We start from the raw sequence: 20,786 nt of genomic DNA on the forward strand, positions 1-20,786 counted from the left end.
TTTTTTTTGCCATTGCTGTCTCCATTTGAGCTAACTTAAGTGGTTCAGTTTATAGTCCCCTTCAGACTAACCTTTTGAAATGCAAATAATGTAGTTTTTGAGCTTTCCCATGTTGCATATTACTCACATATTAATATGTGTTCATTAGCTGAACTCTGCATTAAAAGCCTAAATCTGACATGGAAATAATTCTCCTATCTTTTAGCTTTACCTTGTCTTTTGTACTAGTCGTCTTCCTTTTTTTCCCCAACTTCCCAGACTGGTAAAAGGGCTTTACCTGAAGTGGGTGATGACCTGCCCTGGATAGCCATGCATTCCCCATGGTCTCCTTTTGCATGGTATTAAGGGTGAATTAATCTGTTTTGCTTAAGTTTTACATTACTGGCAATTTCCCTTGTTTTACAAGGCAGTTTACCCCTTTTCCAAGTTCTTAAAAATGCATTTTCTAAACTGTTACACAGTTAGACCCAAGTTATTTTTAAAAAGTTTTATAAGATCACTTTCTGCCTCCCTCCCTCAGGGATGCTTCCTTTGCTTCCATTGTCATCTTCTCTGGCTCCATAGATGTGTCAAGGACAGACTCTTGCAGGTTGTGTGCCAAACCTGGATCCCTTTTCTTTCCTGTACCTTTAGCTTTAGCCATGCCCTGCCTAGCTCAGAGCTCTGTGCTATTTTTCTGTGTTTATTTCAGATTTGGGTAACTGGCCTCTTACAGCCTTATTAGAGCTAGGTTGGTTGTTTTGTTTGTCAGAAACCCTTCATGTTCTCCCTAGCCCAATTAAGGATTATGAAGCTAACAGCTAGTTTAAAAAACTTCCTAGGAAAGTTCAGTTGCATTTCAGTGGAGACCACCCATCTTGTTCCCTCAGTCACAAACAGAAAATTACTGTAGCTAGCCAACCTTTTTGAAGTTCCCTGGCTCCTAATTCTGCCTCAGGTGATTTGCTTTGCTTGTGGTTTAAGTGATCCTTTGATAATCATAAAACGATTTTTCTTTAATTTGAGGTTAACGTCCAATTTCCTGAACTGTAAAACTGGATGGCCTTAAACACAGGTGAACTGGGTGGATGCATTATAAAACAAAGTAAAATGCTTTTAGCCACACATGCATTTACTTTCCTTCTTCCATTACTCATAGTAATTTTCAGAGTAGTTTTCCTTAAGCATAGATGATAAAATATATGTACATGAGTGTTGGCACAAAATAATCGTTGCCCTTAAGTTGCCTCTGGAGTGTCTGTGCAGGAGTGACATTCCTACTTTTATAATCACTTCTTGGCTTTCTCTACCTGGGGGATTAAAAACCACCTGATTAAAAACCCTCAGATGTTGTAAGATGCCTTATGTACGGTGTGACTGACAGCTCTTTTGCAAGAGGAGTGTTGAGCTCCATCAGCTTCAGATACTGAATCCTACCAGATTTTCCCTGTCGTTGTTGTTTGTGTAGCATCTGATCTTCAGGTCACATTTTGAGGAAATTTAAGTTAATTGTTTGATAAAGCTTAATTTTTGTTTCTTCAGCGAGATGTGGACAGTGCTGGTTTTGTCACTTGTCTTGCAGTGTGACCCAGTGGGACATGCTCTGCTCCACAGGAGAAGTGCAGCCTGCTTCCTCCAAACAGCAGCTTTGCCCTTACCTCTGAGTCAGGTGCTTTGAAGACAGATGCGCTTTATGGCTTGTTTTGGTTTACTGCATTCAGACTGTGCTTTACCGGACCTTCAGAATAAGTGTTGTGTAACACTGCTGAGCTGTAACTCTTCATCAATATATAACAGCATCTATTTAAGGCAGAAAGCAATAGTGTCTGCCCTTACAGAGGTGTAGCTATCTAACTGCTGCAACAATAAAAAAATTGCCAAATGAAAATTTGATCAAGTAGTCAATTTTTTGTTCTGTCATAAAAATTTTTGTAAGAGGGTTTGTTGTTGTTTTGTTTTGTTTTGTTTTTTTACTTTAAAGCAGCCTATTCATTTTATAGTATATCCATTTATAAGGGTGGTGACAGCTGGGAGAGTCCTCTTCCAGCCAAGTGGTAGGCTGGACTGTCAAACCCAGTCTGCTGCTGATAGCATGGGTAAGAGGGAAGGGGGTTCTGAATCCAGAACACCTGGGTAGTACAAGAGGAGAAGAGACACTCAACCATACATGGACTCTCAGTGCAAAATGAAGATTGTTAGGAGTTGGATCATTGTAATCCTGCTGAATCTGGAACAGTTTTTGCAGAGTAACTGGACTAATCCTGCAGTCCCAGGGATGTAGAACTATAGTCCCAGGTGTTTTACTATACAACCATTCCTCATCCTTCCTGAGCCATTTACCCTGTAAATACAGGCCCTCATTTCTCTTCCCTACCAGGTCTTGTTCCATATGTCCCAGGCATCCCCTCCCAAATACAGCCTGGATCTCTCTGTGTAATTGTGGCGAGGGCTTTGACAGAACCTGTAAGTTGTGTAACCTCCAACAAGTGGAGATGTGTCTGTCAGTGCTGTCAGGAGGAGATAAATGGCTTCTAGGTTTCATTGGTTGTGTAGAGCTTTTATAAATCTTACTGTGCTTGAGACTTGATCTTGCTTGTCAGATTTGATTGAAATTGGTCAACAGATGTGGGAGAGATTAGGAAGGCAGATGCATAACATAAGCTTAAGAAAATGGATAAAAATGGATAAAAATTTAATAAACAATGATGAGGGTTTCTCTTATGGTTACAAAGGAAATTTTCTATGTCTTTTTGTTTGCTTTTCATTTTAATGGGAAGTGAGCAGTGTCATCATCTTATTTTTGTTTCGCTTATTTTTAGAAAGTGTGGGTATGCTTTTGAGAAGCTACTGTCAGTAAAGGCGTTTTCAGTGAATCAGTTGCTTACGTGGAAAAAAACCCACCCAAAAAGTGACATTGCATGTAGCTATAAATGGAAACTGATGTCTCTTATCCCAGAATCTGCAGGCAAACCTTATAAGCTGTCATTAATTAAGCAGCTGTGTTAAAGGTATATAAGAGTATATATAGATATAAACATATATAATGGTGTATATAGGTATAAATGGTATGACAGTATAAAGGTGTCTATATTTCACTTTTGCATTATTTTTTGTGTTATGGAAGGCCCTGTCATACTGCAGAGAAAGTAAGTTTCAGGCCTGAAGAGCTGGAGAGCTGAATATTGTGTGGAGGTGGGTTCCAGGGCACAAAACAGGCATATGATCTGATTCTCTTTTAAATGAAGATACAAGTTTTTAAGATGATAAATATGTTTTCACTAACGGCGTTGTTGCTTCAACTCATTCCACAACCCATTTATAATCAGTTGTTCAAACTGATGTTTGTTTTCTTGTATTAGCATAGAATTACAATGCCAGCAGCACAGGTAATGCAAATCGCAGTGTTTCAGACTTGCTGCGGTGCTTGCTCCCTTGCTTCCTCTTTCATACTGTCCTGGTTTTGGCTGGGATGGAGTTAGTTTTCTTCCTAGTAGCTGGTACAGTGCTGTGTTTTGGATTTGGTGTAAGAATAATGTTGCTAACACACGGCTCTTTGAGTTGTCACTCAGCGGCACTTATCCTAAGTTAAGGATTTTTTCAGTTTCCCATGCTCTGCCAGCAAGGAGGGGCACAAGAAGCTGGGAAGGAGCATGGCCAGGACAGCTGAGCCCAACTAGCCAGAGAGCTCTTTCATACCGTAGAACTTCATGCCGAGTGTATAAACTGGGGGGAGCTGGCTGGGAGGAGTGGATTGCTGCTCAGGCATCCGTCAGGGGGTGGGGAGCAACTGCACTGTGCACCTCCTGTCTTTTCTGGGGTTTTATTTCCCTCTCTTTGTTATATTCTTTCCCATTACTATTATTACTGTTATTTCTATTGTTTTATTTCAGTTATTAAACTGTTCTTATCTTAACCCATGAGGTTTTTTTTCTGATTCTCCCCATCCTACTGGGAGCAGGAGGAGTTGGTGAGTTAGCTGCGTGGTGCTCAGTTGCCAGCTGCAGTTAAACCACAACACTTATGCAGAATATCTCAGATGTTTTCCCGTATTTTCACTGGGTAATTCTCTGCAAATCTCTGCAAGACCTGAATGATAAGAAAGGAAGACTTCCACCTAAAATGATCACTTCCATTTGCTTTTTAATATTGAAAGTGGTGTTACTCCCTCGTGACTTTTGCAATGAGTTCTGCTCACAGACTAGAACAAGGTGCAGGGCTGAAATATTCTCTGGTCTGCAGGATGATGGCTTGTTTGCAACTCCTATTCTGCAATAAGAGATGTGTACTTAAATGTCTTTGGAAAGATATAGGAGCTGTTGTGGCAAAAGTCAGATCCCTTCTATAGAAAGTTCAGCTGAGCACATACAGCATAAGCAAAACAGGATATAACATAACCGCTGTGTAAGCATGCATAGCGCTAGAGAGCTGTGGGACCCTGCACACAGGCATTTTACTTTTTCCCTGGTGACTGTATTGGTCCTTCTTTTCTTAGCAGTTTTGCATTTTATTTCTCTGTATTATCCTCTCCTGGGATTGTTTTCTACATCTTCATGCCAAAAAAAGCCTGCTTGGATATGTCTCTTAATTCATCACTCTTATACCTCAGAGGGTGGCATTTGCAAAGGTTATAAGGATGATATAATAATTTTGGTGTAAATTTAAATTTAATCATTGCTCATGTACACAGATAAGTGCATTTGCTTCTAAGGCAAATAGTTCTTAGAATTTTCTGGCAGGAATCCCTCCCAAGTGTATATAGTCTAAACTGGAGAGACTAGGTGCTGGGAGCTTTAATAACTTACTATTTTATTTTTGTCTTATTTTTATAAATAACTGCTAGGTGTTACAGAAGAGGAGAGGGCTACAGAACTGCAGAAAGCAAAGGGTATGTCACCTGTAAACAGACTGACAGTGGATATTGTGGAACTGGAAGCTCTCAGAAAATCTGTGGAGGACTTTTTCTGCTTTTGCTATGGTGAGTGCTTTAAAGTCTTCTAAATAGCTGTTCTGGATTTCTAAATTTTTATTCCAGTTGGGAGGAAAGTACTGCATGATTTTAGCCTCCCAGCCATACTGGGGTTAAGGTGGTAAGTTTAACTTTTAGTAGCCGATTTTAAAACATAGACATATATTGGATAGTTTTCTTCTTGATGTGATTTGTGGGATGTGGTTTGAGGTTACTGCACAGCCCATTTAGCTTTCTTTCAGGAAAGTCTCTGTATCTCAGTGTGTTCCAGTGCATGTTAATGCGAGCACTGCTTGGTTTTCTGTAGAGATTTGCACCTGCACCTTGCTTTCGCTCCAGTCCTCTCCAAAGTAAAAAGATTCATGTGATTTTGTTTTTTTTTTTTTTTTCTCCTAGGTAAAGCTTTAGGAAAGTCAACAGTGGTACCTGTGCCATATGAGAGGATTCAGAGAGATCAGTCTGCTGTGGTAGTGCAGGGCCTGCCTGAAGGACTTGCATTTAAACATCCAGCAAATTATGATGTTTCAACACTGAAATGGATTTTGGAAAATAAGTCAGGGATCTCATTTATCATCAAAAGGTTGTTGGCTGTCTGTTGTGCTGGCCTACCTACTTAAATTCAGTACAATTAATTATAATTTTTAGTTAAATAGATTGCAATGTGTGTCTTTTCAACGGACTAAACTTTTAAAGTGCTCTTTCTTTAATCTTATGCTACCAACTAAGTAATGATGTCTTTGCTAAAGCTATGTGTTTTTCTTTCTGTGCTTCCACACAGGCCTTTCCTAGAGCCAAAGAAACACCTAGGTAAGTTACTACTTACTCAGACTAAACAGAAACAGATCAGAATTTTAGTTTAAATAGCAATATAGGTACAAGATTTGGTCATGTGGATAAAGTGGCAAACTGCAGAAATTCCTAGATTGTGAGTTGCCTTACGGAACTATAACCTTTTCCTTTATGCATTCTGCTAGGCGCAACTAATTAGAGATAAGATTTGTTCTGTTGCATTTTTCATCCTTTTACTGACTTGAAATTTAATGTGAATTGGATAGTATCCTAGGGAAAGGAGAAGTGAACTGCTGAAGGACCGCATTACGTTTTTAGAAGATGCCAGGACTTTGCAGTGCTCTGTGTTCCAATACATAGCTGATTTTGGCATTTACATCTCATTTTAAAAATTGATTTAATCTTTTGAAGTGGCTAGGTGTTCTAGTTCCTATGAAAGCCTCTATATATTAAAAAATCTGAGCTAGTGAGCTTTTATAAAACTCCACAGAGATTCACTTCTAGCTTAGAAGAAATCCCTTCTCCTGTTCCTTTCGTGGGATCATGTTGCTTTACTTGCAGAATTAGTGTATGTGAGGATTTATTTTATGAAGAGAATGAAGCACTCTTCAGTTCTGACTACATTCCTATAAAAAGTTTCACTTTTTCAGTGAAACAGCCAGAAGTTGATGCTAGATTAGTAAAACTAAAAATCTGTTGCCTGTGCCCAGTAAGAAGACTTAGAGGGTGGGGAAATCACAGAGATTCTGGTGATATTTCTATTGAAAATCCAATGCAGGTTTTCAGTGTGGTAAATGACATTTAAAAAACATAATCTATTTGTGTCTAGCTGTAATTTAGTACTAAGCAAAATCTCTGTAAAACTATCTGTTTTCTATTACCAGACTTCAGGTGAATGATTTGTTTAACTTTGTTTCCCAAGGTTTTTACTTAACCTTATGAAAGAGAGCAATGAAAAGCATGGTGAAATGTACATTTGAAGCCATTTTATATTATTGTTGCTTTAGAGATCAATAGATCAGTTTGAGATCTTTCCCTCATATATGTGAATACAGAAAATAAAATATACTTGTAAGATGTGAAAAGGTTTTGCTTCATGAAGCCGGTGTTGCATTTTCAATTTGTATTTAAGGTAAATGGAGTACAGGAAATTCAAATATTGTCTTTTAACTTTCAGGAGCTCATATGACAGATCCTTCACAATCAATTCTACCTCCAGGTGGAAGGTGAATTTAAAATAATGTAGTTTTTTTGTATCAACTATCTGTTTTCATATAGTTTATTTTAATGTGCTTTTTCTGTCCAGCTGACCTTTGGATAATTTTACTTGCCTGGGATTATAAAAAGCATGAAGCTGAATTTTCTCTTGATTATTCTTTGTGGGGAAACTGTTACAAATTAAACAGATGGCAAAGTTTCCCCTCGGTTTAATTAGCCCAATGAGTGTTCTTAATTCACAGTCTGTCAGGCAGGGATAAGTTTGTCGTGTTTTATAATATGGCAGAGATGGGGAACAGATGTAATGTTGCTTCCTTCCCTCTCCTCAATTAGAAAAACTAAAATAATTTTTTTGTTAGTAAATGAAGAGCTTATATACGGAATAAATCAAAAATTGGTTAACATGAAAACAGGGATCGGTATTCTGTGCTTCTGAGTTTGCTTCTCATTAAATGGTAAACATACTTTGAATATTTGTGTATGTCCCAAAAATGTAGGGATAGAGGAGATTCCTGTAATTCCCTTGAGATATCTGATAAGTCAAGATGCAGTTTTTTTACTTTTTTTTGTATTTGGAAAAAAAATAGTGGGAGATTAATTTTATTTGACAACCTGTAAAGCTTGAGGAATTTTCCAGAAATGGGTATTTCTTTCTTATAATGTCAATATGCTTGATTTGTTTATTTTTGTAGTTGTCCTCCTATTCAAGTGAAAACGGAACCAAATGAGGATTCTGGTATGTTGAAGGTTTTCCTCTTATTTGCAAAACAAATGGTCAGTTTCTGTTCAGAAGGCTGAATGTAGACAAAGATAGGAAACTCCAAGAAAAAGCAGCAAAAAGCCATCATTTGTGAGAAGGAAAAACCTTAAAATTGACACTTTCACTTGGAGTTTTCATCAAATATTGAACGATAGCCAAATATTTCCATTTCTAGAAGGAAGAGATTTATAAAATTTTGTAGACTAAATTATCTTTGTAAATAGGTTAGTTTTAAATGGAGAAGAAAATCCTGTTTATTTTGTTCTAGTTCAAGATCACTCTGTCCCTAATGGGGAGGGAAAAACTTGGTTTATTTGTTAATATTACCAAAATATTGAAAATGACAGAATGTGCATTTTCTAGCTAAAATGGAAATAATTAATAAATAGTAAAATGTGGTGTTTAATGTTATAAAAAAAGGCCTAAGCATTCCTGAGCTCTGCTGTAGGTAGGTAGGGCTTTGATCTGCAGCAGAGCAGTGCTTAAATTTACACTTTGAGGTAAAGGCATGAATAATCCCATTAAAGCCAATGAGACAACAGGTGTGCTTAGAGGTAAGCTGGTGACTTTCCCTTTTGTTGGGTTGGGCTACACTGCTCAGCATTTTGTATAAGAATTAAATTTCTATATTTATTCCATTTTTTTGCTCCAGTTCTTTGTGCTTCACAGCTTTAAGCTTGAGGTTTGGGAACCCTTCATGGTTAACATTTAGCTTAACATACGCAGAGATTACTTGAGCTTTTTGTCATATCAGTCCCAGGCTCTTTCCAGTGCTGCTTTCTAGGCATTTTAAGTAAGTTTTCTTTTGTCAGAATGTTTTGCAAACATTTTAGGGAATGCTGTGAAGGTTTATGGAGGGGATATTTCGCTTAAAGAAAGCCAAGAGCAGTTGAGGACCTTCGGTGTTGCTCCATCAGCAGCACAGTTTGATGCAGACTGTATCTGAACTTGGCTGTACAGAGGAGCGAGCAGGAGGTCTAGAAGTAATTTCAGCACAAGGAGTGATTATTTTTTCACCTATGCTAGTGGGCAAAAAGGAGACCATTTTTTTTAATTCTTCAGATCCAAGATAGCATTTGCAAGAATGTCTAGTTTGTAGGGAAGCATTTAATCCTCAATCCCTTCTGACTGTGACCAAACTGAAACATAAGAAACCAGCAGGTCACTCTGTCACTGTTCTTTTAGCTCAAAAATTCTTTAGTGTCTCAGCACCTGAAATTTTTTTTTGAGACCAGCAGGGATCTTGGTGGATGCTTTGTTTGGGTTTTTTTAAGAATCTGGTTATTATTAGTTTCCGTATTTGATTCTTTTGTTGCTTCTATAGGAATTTCTTTGGAAATGGCAACAGTAACAGTGAAGGAGGAATCAGATGATCCTGACTACTATCAATATAATATTCCAGGTAATGATACTAACCTAATATGTGTTTATCTCATGAAAGGGTTGATTGCTTAAGTGTTGCTTTCTGTACCTCTTTTTATTTGTTCTTCGTCATTAAATGTGCAATTACTTCGCTCTGTTAGGATACAACCTTTCCATGCTGACTATCATTTAAGTTATTCTGAGGAATACCAAAAGAGCTAAAGTACAACTTCAGCATACCTGTACGTGTGTGTTTGGGCAGAAGGAGGAATTCCAGGAGTCTTTTGAACTGCTTGGGGTTTTTTTCTGAGGGTCCACTGTGCGGACTAATTCCAGTGACCATAACAACGATGCTCATGATCACTGCTTGAAAGTTTAAAGTTCCAGTGACTTTTATAGTGTATCAATCACTTTTCTTATGACACCAATATGTGTCAAAATTGTATTGAAATGTTTATTTATATAGACAAAGCATAACAGCATTCATGAGGTCCATGACTCGGGCTCTGTGTATGTTTAAGGTAGCTCTTAATTGCTTTGCCTTATCTCTATCCAGTTAAAACTGCTTGTTAACCTCAGCTAGGAGTGGAAGAAATCATTATTTCTGTAGGTTGAAATGAACAGTAATTAAGAACCCACGATTATAAATGGCAATGCAAAATAACTAGAACCCTAAATTTGTTATTTCAGCCTGTTTGCATTTGTCGTTAGGTTGATTGAGCAATACAAATGAACACAGGCAAGCTGCCACACATCTCTGAAGGATAGATGCATGTTCAACAATGAAGTATAAAACAGCACATCCTTTCATTTTTTAATATTAGATATTATTGATATAACGGGTTTGTGCATGTTTAGACACAAAGATTCTTGAGACTATTTTCTATTGTGCTTTAATAACTAACTACAGGACTGTGGAATCAGTGTTCTTGTACTACTGGCACGTCTCAAGTAGTGTATGAGCACTGCTCAGAGAGATCTTAACCGTACAGCATAGCAAAATGTCACTGCTCCAGTTCAGAATCAGAAAGGTGTTAGGATTATTTTTTCTTCATATTCGTACAGTGCCTAGCCTCAGGGGACGGAGGGGTTTACAGACATGATATGATGTAATAAAAATAGATATTTTCTTGGAGAAAACCTAATCATTTCTTCCAAAGCCAAGTCCTGTCATCTCTTTGCATTTCAGCCCCTTGTGGTTTTGCATAAAAACAATGTCAGAATTTGGCCAATAGCCCGAAATATAATCCAATGCTGCTTGAAGAGAGTCTGTACTGAAATAGCTTCCTTACAAAATAGTAACCCATTGTACTGCAGCATGTTTGTCTGAGCTAAAAAAATCGCATTTATACAATGTGCTTCCATAGTGAAATCTGAGCAATGTGGATTTGAGTGGCAGAGGGGAATTTCTGTTGTGTTTTACAGAACTCTAAGTCTTCTGATGGGTGAAGAGCAATATGTATCTCTTGCAGGTGAAACGGTGCTAATTAATAACTCCTCCTTTCACCCCTCCCAGTTGTAGTCCTCCAAACTTGCATTTAAAATGAGATAAAAATGAGTATATGGGTAGAAGTGATGAGGTGTTGTGAGCTAAAAGAGATGTTGCTGTGTGAAATCATGTTACTTTCCCTGGAGCAAAGCAGCTTCCCTAGAGTTGCTACCGCCCATGTTTAAGGCAAAGGTTGTACAAAGTGCAGAGAGCTATAAATTCAAGAGGCATAACAGGGTTTGTGTGTGCTCGATGGTGCTGTGCAGAGAAGTGAACCTTAGAAAAGTGCAGTGTTCCTGAGGAATGACGCGGGTCTGCCTGAGCATTGCCTTTGTAGATCTGTGCTACAAAATAAAGAAAATGGCCAGGGTCATCTTAGTTACTAAAAATACCCCACAGCAAAAGTCAGGCTTATCGATTTATGAGAAGAAACAACTTAACTGTTAGAGAACAGGGCTTCCTGGAGAAAAAAATTCTACTGGTGAAATTTCATGGTTATTGTTTTTCTGAGTGTTTGCTTTCTCTCACAAATCTGTAATGCTGACCAAGTGCCATGTGCAAAATTTTCCCATTAATCAAACAGGGACAATTATACCTGTAGGTGGATGTTCTTTTCATCTCTTATTATCTCATAGTAGGTTGCAGTGTTTGGATGTTGCCATGAGTTAATACTGAATTAGTTAATTATTACTGAATTACTAAATTTAGAAATGTTTTAGCAGTATGCAGTAAGATGACTGAGAAATAGGGACTCCAACCATCAAAAACTTCACGTGGGTGTTTTGACAGAGTATTAGGGGTAATTTTTGGTCTCTGAGCACTAGCAGTATGGCAATGAGCTTTTTTTCCCAGTATCCTGGCAAATGTGAAGGTCACTGCAGTGTTAAATGCTTTGGGTAACACCAAAGACAATCTGCTCTGGAAAAAAGGTCCGAATTTTGACTGTTGGTTACATGAGAAGGACTGAGCAGAGTTCTGTGGGACTAAGTAATGCATACAGAATCATTCCAGCTATCATAGTTAATATTCCTGCATATACCTTACCTATAAGTACTATTATGGCTCTTATGAAAAGAAACATTAGTTAAAATGCTGTTTCTTAGTTTAGTGGTTGAACTGCGGTTTGTAATCTTAGATTAAGCGTTTTACTATACTGTGGGAATAGATCTGCTTCTATGGCTGTTGCAGAGGGACTGGTATTCATTTGTGCCAGAGCTCCAGACTAGCTGGGTGCCTGCAGGGCCTGATCTTAAAGCCAAGTAGCAGCACATGAGTTCTGTACTGTGTTAATGCGAGTGCATCTTTGTGCCTGTAAGTCCTCCTAGCTTCTATACCAGCTTCCTTGCAGTCAGGGACTGCTCATCTGATGCATCAATGTATTGGACAGTAGCAGACATGCATCTTGGCCTCTTACTAGAAGGCTGTCCATAAGACCCAGGCTATCTTGAAAGCTTTTAATGGAAAAAATTACATCAAAATATTGGTGCCAGAATGAGAACAGTTCTGAATCAATTAACAGAATAGAATTAAAAGCTATACTTTTTTTAAAAAAAAAAAATTACAAAGAAGCAAGAATAGGTTATGAAAATTTCTTGGGGATATATACCACCTTCAATCCTCTTCATCAGCACAGAGTAAAGCAATGCTTTTTGGAGCCATAGCCCATGGAGAACTGAGTAATTTGCTGACTAAGGACCAAACATTACCTGAAAGAGGCACGTTATCCCGTGAACTTTATGGATGCAAGTCTCCAGTTACCACTGACACCTTGAAGTTAAAACCAGCAGAACTGGAAGGAGAAGGAAGAGGCTATTAACTGTGTCCTGTGAATTGGCTGGTTCAGTTTATAAACCACTGTCTAATAAACTGACTGGTTTAACTTACCACTTAGAAGTGAGTAAAAGCTGGCTAACATATATTCTCTTTAAAACACCATGTGGTTGAACAGTGCTATCAGTTTTGGAATTTCTGGAGATGTTAGTGAGACAGTTAAAATACAGGACATTCATCCAAATTTTTTTTTATTTTCCTGCTGGAAAAAAAGCCCAAAATGGGAGTGTGAACCATGTTTTTAGTCTCACTCTGGAACACTGAAAGTCATTAATGTCTTTTAGTATGTCTCTGACAACAAAATTTTTCTCGATTGGAGATCTCCCAGAATGCTAGAAGTGATGTCCGTTTTTATGGGGCTACAATTGTAAAGCTAGGCTGGCAGTACCCTAACCTCCATAATGTAAGACTCAGCATGTAGATACTATTTTAAACCAAGAAGTATCAGAGAGTATCTTGAGAAAACAAAGCACAATGTTGTGCTTCCTAAAGGCATTCTGATATTACTGTGGTAATTACATATTCTTCACGTTGCTACCATCTGTGTAGTGAAAAAAAGACCAGAAAGGTGAGCATCACTGACGATATTAATCCATGGGATGATAAATCCATTCCTTCTGCCAAGTGGCACAGGGTTGGCTGTGTAGTATTAGCACATAATCCATTGGAAAGTGAAGCTGAGAGATTTGAACTCCGTGTAAGTAAATGGATTGTTGGTGGGTAAGCAGAAGGAATAGCTGTGACTGTCAAGGGAATAACATCTACTCTTGTTTTTAAAGGAATTGTTAGAATGTGAAAAGTTACATATTTGTAATAGGCATTTCAGAAGTTTATGATTTATGGCAATAGCTGTCTTTTACAAAGGTTTCACTCCTATGCAGAATCCCAGCCCAAGTACACGATTTAGGTGCAGTGGTCTGTAAGGTATTTATTTGCTCATGAAAGACCAAGTTTTAGTTTGAGCGTTACAGAATTATCGAAGTGTCTGTTGTGTAGCGGAGTTGGCAACTCCAAGACAACAACCATACTGCAAGATTTTACTTCTAATGTGTCCTGTGGTTTTAATAACTACATCTCCCACATTTATGTCCATCCTTCCTCCTGCATCCTACCAGCTGCAGTGATATTAAGTTCTTCTCTCTCGGGTTTTCTTTTTTGTTTTCTTTTCTTTTCTGACTTCCTCATACTTTTATTCCTAAATAGAACTACTTCTGATCTGGTGACCACTCTACTTGGTGTTTGCTTTTCTTAGTTATGTGATGTGTGTGTATTTGCCTGTTATGTGCATGAACGCAGTAAAATGGAAATGTATCTGCTTTTGTTAATATCTTCTGGTGGCGGAACTTTCAGAATGCTTTTAAATTTAATTTTTTAGTCTTTACAGAATTAAGATAGCAGAATACATTGTTTTACACTTTTTACTTTTTGAAACCATTGTTTTCCATAGTTTTTTTCCTCTGTCAAAGCTTTACAATATGAAAAAAACCTTCAAGTTTCATAAAATAATCTGTGTGGGTCAGTTTTTAAAAATCTGATGGATTTATTACACGTACTGTAGTTTTTATTGACATTAAAGATGAAAGAATTGCATCATCTCTGCTTAATCCCAAGGGCTGTAAGCCTAGTAACCATATCTCTTTACCTAGAGAAATCTTTCTTTGAGTTTGAATGTGTCAGACTCCTTATTTTTTCCTTTTTTGTGTCACAGCATGTATTTGGCATGAAGATAATGCAGTATAGAGACTATTGCAGAATATGTAGGTAAATCAATCCTGTCAGGATTTCTGAATCAAGGAATAAACACAAAAACATATGTTTTCTAAACATATAACATGTGTTATCCTTATAATAGGATATTTGCTTATAATGGCATGCATGCTTCTGTGTGTCTGTGTTGTGAATTATAATAATTACATGTTCAGAAGAGTTCTTGGGAAATGACATACCCATCTGGCTGCGTATACTGAATAAGCTTATTTAAATAAAAGCAAGTTTAGTCCATGGAGATGTTTTCCAGAACACCCAGGGAGGCTGTGCTCTGTTCTCACTCACCCACAGTGGTTACAAATCACACTATTCGGGTGGAATTTCTTCTCATGTGGCCTAGAGCACCACCACCAGTGTCACTGACTTCTGACTTGCTCCTTTTCCTCCCCCAGCTTTTTTCTGTCTGGATTATGATCTCGGCCATGCCAGTGCCACTCTTTCTGGAGCTGTGTTTTGAACCAAATCAGGGAGCTCCTCTAAGTTAAACAGACAAATAGAAGAAAAACCCCAAACACACACACACACCCCCAGCAAAGAAAAAGTGGCAGGAACAGATTAAAGTGACACTTAAGTGCATGTAAAACAAAGAACCTTGTATAGGTTCTTCACTTTAAATCCTGTTAATTTAAAATCCCTTTGAAAATCTGAGCAATCAAATTAAGCAGAACTATCTCAGACTATCATTACTGTAACCACCTAATAATCATGATTTTCTTTAATCCCTAAATATTAATTTTCTTGAATAACTCATAGTATTAGATACTGTATATGTACTTTCAGTTGACTGAAATACTTAAGTCTGATTGTGACAACAGTCTTTTCTGTATTTTCTTGCTTACTGTGCATATTAAAGAGTTTAAAATACTTTACTTGCCTTATTAGTTAACAATAGGGTTTCTGTTGTGAAACTTAATATTCATTGCTGGTACACTTATAAAGCTGCCTCTAAACAGCCATAATTTCTGGGGAGCTATATGATCTTCTGCAGATTCCCTTTGCAAATGAACACAGAAATTACTCGATTTACACAGAGCAATTAGTCCAAAGCCTTCAGCTCCAGTTAGTCCTAGTATGGCATTCCTGTATGCCACACATAGGCTAGTTTTAGGTATCTATACTATTTCTGTGGTATAGAGTGATCTTCTGCTCAGTGTGAAGCCATTTGTGCTGGAAGCAGTTCACTCTTTTTCCGTGTAACTGCAGGAGTGCCAAAGCATTAAGCAGTAGGATTTTAGGGGTGTTAATTTAATCTTTTAAGTGTCGTTTGTGTGCTGCTTTCTGCAACAGACTTTTTAAAGCAGTCTGTATTTAGTCATCAAAAGAGCTGTTGTGATGAAAAGCAAACAACCTTGAAATGTCGCAAATGATTTTTAATCTCTCTGAATTTGACTATTTAATGTAGGTAGAAATTTTAAAGTCAAAAAGGACTCCCCAGGAATGCAAATTTTTAACAAACAGGAAGAAGCTTTAGCTGATTAAAAATTCATTGAAAAAAGGCAGGAACCGTCAACATTTCATGTTTTAAAATTAGTTTATTAACACCAAAAAAATTGAAAACCTGCTATTATGCATGAGTCTGACTTTTCAGTAGTCCAAGAAATGCACGCCATTGCCGTTAGCCTTTCAGCATTTTTATTCTGTTGAACTGGATGAGTACATGGTCTTTCCTGCATTCAACGTTACAGAAAACATGAAATGAGCATATGATATTCGAAGAGTTATTTTGCAAAATCCTCTATGGACTAGGAAAAATGCGTTTGTTGTGAGACAATTTAAAAGCTGTTCCCTTTGTTCCCAAGCAGGCCCTTCTGAAACGTCAGAGATGGATGAAAAAATTGCTCTTGCAAAAAGTTACACAGGTAAATCTTTTAGTTGTATGTTTTCTCACAGCTGTTTTAGAAATTTAATGTGTGAGTTTTACTTGTTAAGGTTCTGCTTACTTCATTTGAAGTAAGAGTTAGGATATTGGAACTTCAAAAATGGAAAATTTCAGTTGTCTTAATTTTCAGGTGTCCAAGTAGGGAGACATATAGAAGGGAATCTCATTGCTTTTTTTTTTTCTAAATTCAAAAAGGAACATCAGGTTGAACACTAAAGCACTAGTAATTTGTGTAAGTCATTATGTTTTGCATGAAATTCAGTCTGTTTCATAATTGATTATAAAGTTTAATAAACTTTTGCTTATGTATTATGAGTATGACTTGATCATTTCTTTCAGCTGTGAGGTGAATGGGTATATACAGAATAAAGTATATGGAAAGTCTGTGTTTTGTGGAAGGAGTTCCTTACTGTAAATGAACAGTGAAATGATTGAAATGAATGAAATGATGAGATGAAATGAGTGAAATGAAACTGAAATAAGTTTACTCCAAAATTGTACATTTTTTTCAGCTTCTTACAGTCTGTATTAAAAATACTGCTTTGTCCATTTGCAAATACTAGAAGATACTAATCTATATTTCAACCCTTGAATTTCATTGTAATGTCGGAGTGCTCCTGCTGTCATGAATTTAAGATTCAGAAATTGAGCCTTCTGCATGTTGTTCATGTGAACATCATAGTTCTGGTTTTTCACTTACAAAAATCCTTGCTTTGAATAGTCAATGTTAAAAGTTCCTTTCATCTTTTTATTATGGTATGTCTTTTACTTTATATTTGTCTAAAGGAAGCCACCAGGGTTCCGATTGCAGTGAAGGAACAGATGTGGAAATACCAGTAGAAGGTTAGAGATATGAAATGTTTTTCATGAGAATAATTTAACATCATTGGATATATTTTACAGAAATATTTGAAAAGGTGGCACCTTAATTAAGCTGTACATCTTCTCCAACCATTCTCTTTTCACATTTCCACAAGGTTGGCTTTGGGGTTTTTCATTTTGTTTTGCTTTTAATCCCCCAAATCACGCCACTCTGTGGCTTAATATTAGTAAGTTGTGATGGAAGTTGTCATTCTTTTAATCATAAATTGCATTTGTAAGGTGCCTGTCGCCCAACATTTAATGCTTTGATATGATGTTAGAATGCTGCATGATTCTGCAGCTAGTTTTATTCTAAGCACCTGACTCTCAAACCTGAGTTGTGAGTATTTTTTGGATGTTAAGGCCAAGTTATGCTAACAGCAATACTCATTCTTGCAAATCCCATTAGTTTTGCCTTGAAGGTAAATATGACCACAGTTAAAGGGTACCATTACATGAAATCTAAAAGCCCTTCTCTTGATAAAGGACAATAAAGTTCTTTGCTCTTGCTGACTGCACTATTAACTCTATGTATTTGAAAAGAAATAGTCTAGGTACTTTTGTTTTACTAAGCATAATGCCATGAACTTTATGCCTGACCGTGAAGAGAGAGCCTGAGGAAAGGGAAGTGTGATATGAGATGACTGAGACTCTTGGCTTTGCCTTTGGTTTTGACTGTGTAGAATTTTATAGTTACAGATGCTGAGTGTGGCCCTTTGTGTCAGAATATGGTTTTGTTACACACCCTTTTCTCAAATCTGTTCTCCTTTACAAGTTTCTGTAAGAGATATGCTGAAAGTTGCACCTTGGTTTTCCTGAACAGAATAAACCTGTTGTACACGAAGGTCAATATTTATGAAAAGGTCTATAGGCAGTGATTAAAATTGCAGGTAACAGTCTAACTTAAATTTAATTTGCGGTTTAAATAGGCATACAGCATAGACAGTCTCGTTTAGATTCTGGTAAATGATCCTCACAGAAATGAGTAAGAAAGAAAAATTGGTGACAGTGTTTGGGTTTTATGAAGTCTTTGGTGCATATCCTTCTCACCGTTATTAAAGAAATACGTATAATATAGGCTTTTAAAGTTCTTCCAAAAGTTTGTCTGAAAGCTACAGCCTGTGATGCAGATTTGCAGAAATGATTGTTTTCTGCAAAGAAAAACATGAGAGGGATGGATGAACGTCTCTTTTGGTGTATAGCACTGGGAGTTTTCACTATTTTTCCCTCCAGTAACCTTGACACAATGGTGGAAAAAGTGGCAAAATTAACATGTCTGGAATCCCCCAGATTAATGAAGTCTTAGTGAGATTGAATGAGTGAAGAGCATGGTGTGACTGAAATTCAACAAACAGAAAGTTAAGGTTATGTGCATCAAAATAAATCGTCTTGAACTGAATGAATTCACATTTGAGAAACTGGAGACAGTGCCAGTGAATGACACGATTTAGAACTGTGAAGGCGGCTGCTGCTTAGGAGCTGTGTCTATTTACCTCAGATCAAATGGTAAAAAAACCACCCTTACTTTAGTGTTTAGGCCAGTTGGTTTAATATGACTTGAGAAGAAATGTCCCATCAGGGAGTTTTCTTCCAGAACTTCGTTACCATCTGCTGTGATACTTTTGCATGTTCCTCTAAATGATGATTATTTCTCAGGGGTTGGTACTTGACTAGGTGGACCATTTGCTACTATTTGTGGCTGTTCTTAAATTCAAAAATTGTATTTCTTTTTTTTTAACTTTTCTGATGCTCTTAAAAAAAGTTTTAAGTGATCAGTTGATGTGACAGTTATTTTTATTACCATACTTTATGTTCATGTCTATTAAAAGACCATTACCTCCTAATTCTTTCCTTTTGTAGTGCTTTGCATTTGCTGGTTATCTACCGAGCACTCACTCTGAATTAGATCAAAACTTCATACTATGTTTTCCATGAACTAGATGATAGTTTGACATAGTTCGCATACACTCCCGTTAAGGTGTCTCAGTCGGTACTGCTGAATCTCTTTAATGCATGACATCAAGTGGAGAGCCTTTGAAACTGAGATTGCTTTAGACTCACTCCCAAAGTGATGTCATGCTTGCAGCTTACAGAGATCTGGAAGAAGATACTCTTCAGAGTGCAGAAGCACAGTGCTACTCTGCCAGAATAATTAAAATATATTCTTTCATACACTGCTACTTAGTTTTGAAATAGTTTCCAATATAATTAGCTTCACTTTTTAAATGCGGTTAAATGCAAATTGCTCTTTCTCCCACTGAATATTGATAGGCCTAATCCTATTTATTATGTTGGTGCCGACCACCCCAATGAAAGCATTGTGATTCTGAGTTTCCCTCTCATTTTTCACTGTTGACCTTGCAGCCTGTTATGGAAATCATTATAGTGCAACAACTTTGAGTCTGTATAAATGGTGAAGAAATATATCATCTGTAGGGCACACAGCCTTTGTTTATATTTTCAGTAATCCTTAATAACAAAGAAAAAAGTATTTATTATTGTATTAATCCTATTAAGCCAAGAATAAGGAATTTCCTGCTGTCATTAACACCAACTCTGCACTGCTGCACATGCAATTTAGCAAGTATAATCCCTACCTCCTTACCCTTGTCTAGAGTTGCTTAAAAGCTTATGGTAAAATATCTTTGGTTCTGGTTTTGTTGCACACTGTGCAAAACATTCCATTGAGCCAGGGGGCTTCTTCGGCAAGTGTTAGTTTAAATACAAAATCATGGAGTGTTTAGTTATAAATCTTTTCTGTGTCTATCATTCAGCAGTCTTGTTTTTCACCCCTTCAGATTCCTCTCAGCATGCCCCTTCAGAAACAAGTGAGGATCCTGAGGTTGAGGTCACCATTGAAGGTTTGTTGCCCAGTTCATTGATTTCAGCCTGTTGGGGCATTTTTATGTCTAAAAAATGTTTTATAATGTCTGCATTACTTGGCACTGAATGAATAGGATTATGTGCTAGTGTTGACAGCAGTTTGGATTGTGCACTATTTGGTAAAAATATCTAGTCTAGAAGTTTGATAAAACCACAATATACTGACGCATATTGGACTTACTGGACTGGTTGTGAGATGTGTGACAGATTTGCATCTTTCATATATTTTTCAAGGATGTAATGAAGAATACTCACATTTTAACATCCGTTCATTTAGATTTTAAAAGGGTTTTATAACATTCATTCTGAAGAACAGGTTGTTTTACAAGTATGCTGTAGTTATATAAAATACCTAGTTAGTGCTAGCTTCTGGGAAGAGTTGTACTAACAGAAATCATGTGTTACAGGTGGTATAAGTGAAGTTTCAATTTATTTGTCTAATATCAAAGAGATAAAAGCCTTTATACTTAGCACCTCCCTTTCTCATCTAAATGGCGCTAAAGCCACTAACCAGTACATGTTGTTTCCATGCTAGATGTTGGTTGTATTTCTTGTAATTGTGAATTACATGTCCAGTGACTGCTTTAAAACACTTCTGAGATTGGCTTTTGCAATGCTTGCTTCTTGAATCGGTAAAATTAAGACCACTACATTAACAATTCAGAAAACAGGCAGTGTGTTTTAGGACAAAGTTGACACTTCTGGCATTATTTTTACCTTTTTATAATCCAGCAGTAAAATAATTCTTACATTACTTCAACAGAAAAGGTAATAAGAGAATAGTCATTAAGCTCTGTGTATATATAAAGGCCTTTGCCACAAAAAGTAAAAATGCTCTGGAAAGGTTTTCTCTAACAGAATGTAATACAACTGTGTAGATGCAAGAGATGTCAATATGTAATACTATTTTTCCTAAGTAAACCCTTAGTGACCTGAGCAGATGCTATTCTGTGTGTGAAATTAACTTTAATTTTCATTGTCTGCTTTAGTGCTTTAGCCATTT

At 37.0% G+C, this 20,786-nt stretch overlaps 1 protein-coding gene across 7 annotated transcripts in view; it reads left to right on the forward strand.

Moving 5' to 3' along the window:
• The window catches only part of GTF2I (general transcription factor IIi), a 77,863-nt gene that overhangs the window by 21,283 nt on the left and 35,794 nt on the right, over positions 1-20,786 (forward strand). For 4 of the 7 annotated variants that reach the window (XM_074923152.1, XM_074923146.1, XM_074923147.1 and 1 more), the window contains 9 exons: positions 4,820-4,954; positions 5,342-5,525; positions 5,724-5,752; positions 6,912-6,960; positions 7,645-7,688; positions 9,037-9,114; positions 15,960-16,019; positions 16,826-16,882; positions 19,699-19,761. In XM_074923152.1, the coding sequence (XP_074779253.1) occupies positions 4,820-4,954; positions 5,342-5,525; positions 5,724-5,752; positions 6,912-6,960; positions 7,645-7,688; positions 9,037-9,114; positions 15,960-16,019; positions 16,826-16,882; positions 19,699-19,761 (699 nt within the window). The remainder of the gene's footprint in view (positions 1-4,819; positions 4,955-5,341; positions 5,526-5,723; positions 5,753-6,911; positions 6,961-7,644; positions 7,689-9,036; positions 9,115-15,959; positions 16,020-16,825; positions 16,883-19,698; positions 19,762-20,786) is intronic. The other 3 variants (XM_074923149.1, XM_074923151.1, XM_074923150.1) reach the window with 3 other exon arrangements.

Source organism: Athene noctua, chromosome 19 (assembly GCF_965140245.1).
Source record: "Athene noctua chromosome 19, bAthNoc1.hap1.1, whole genome shotgun sequence".
Taxonomy (NCBI): Eukaryota; Metazoa; Chordata; class Aves; order Strigiformes; family Strigidae; genus Athene; species Athene noctua.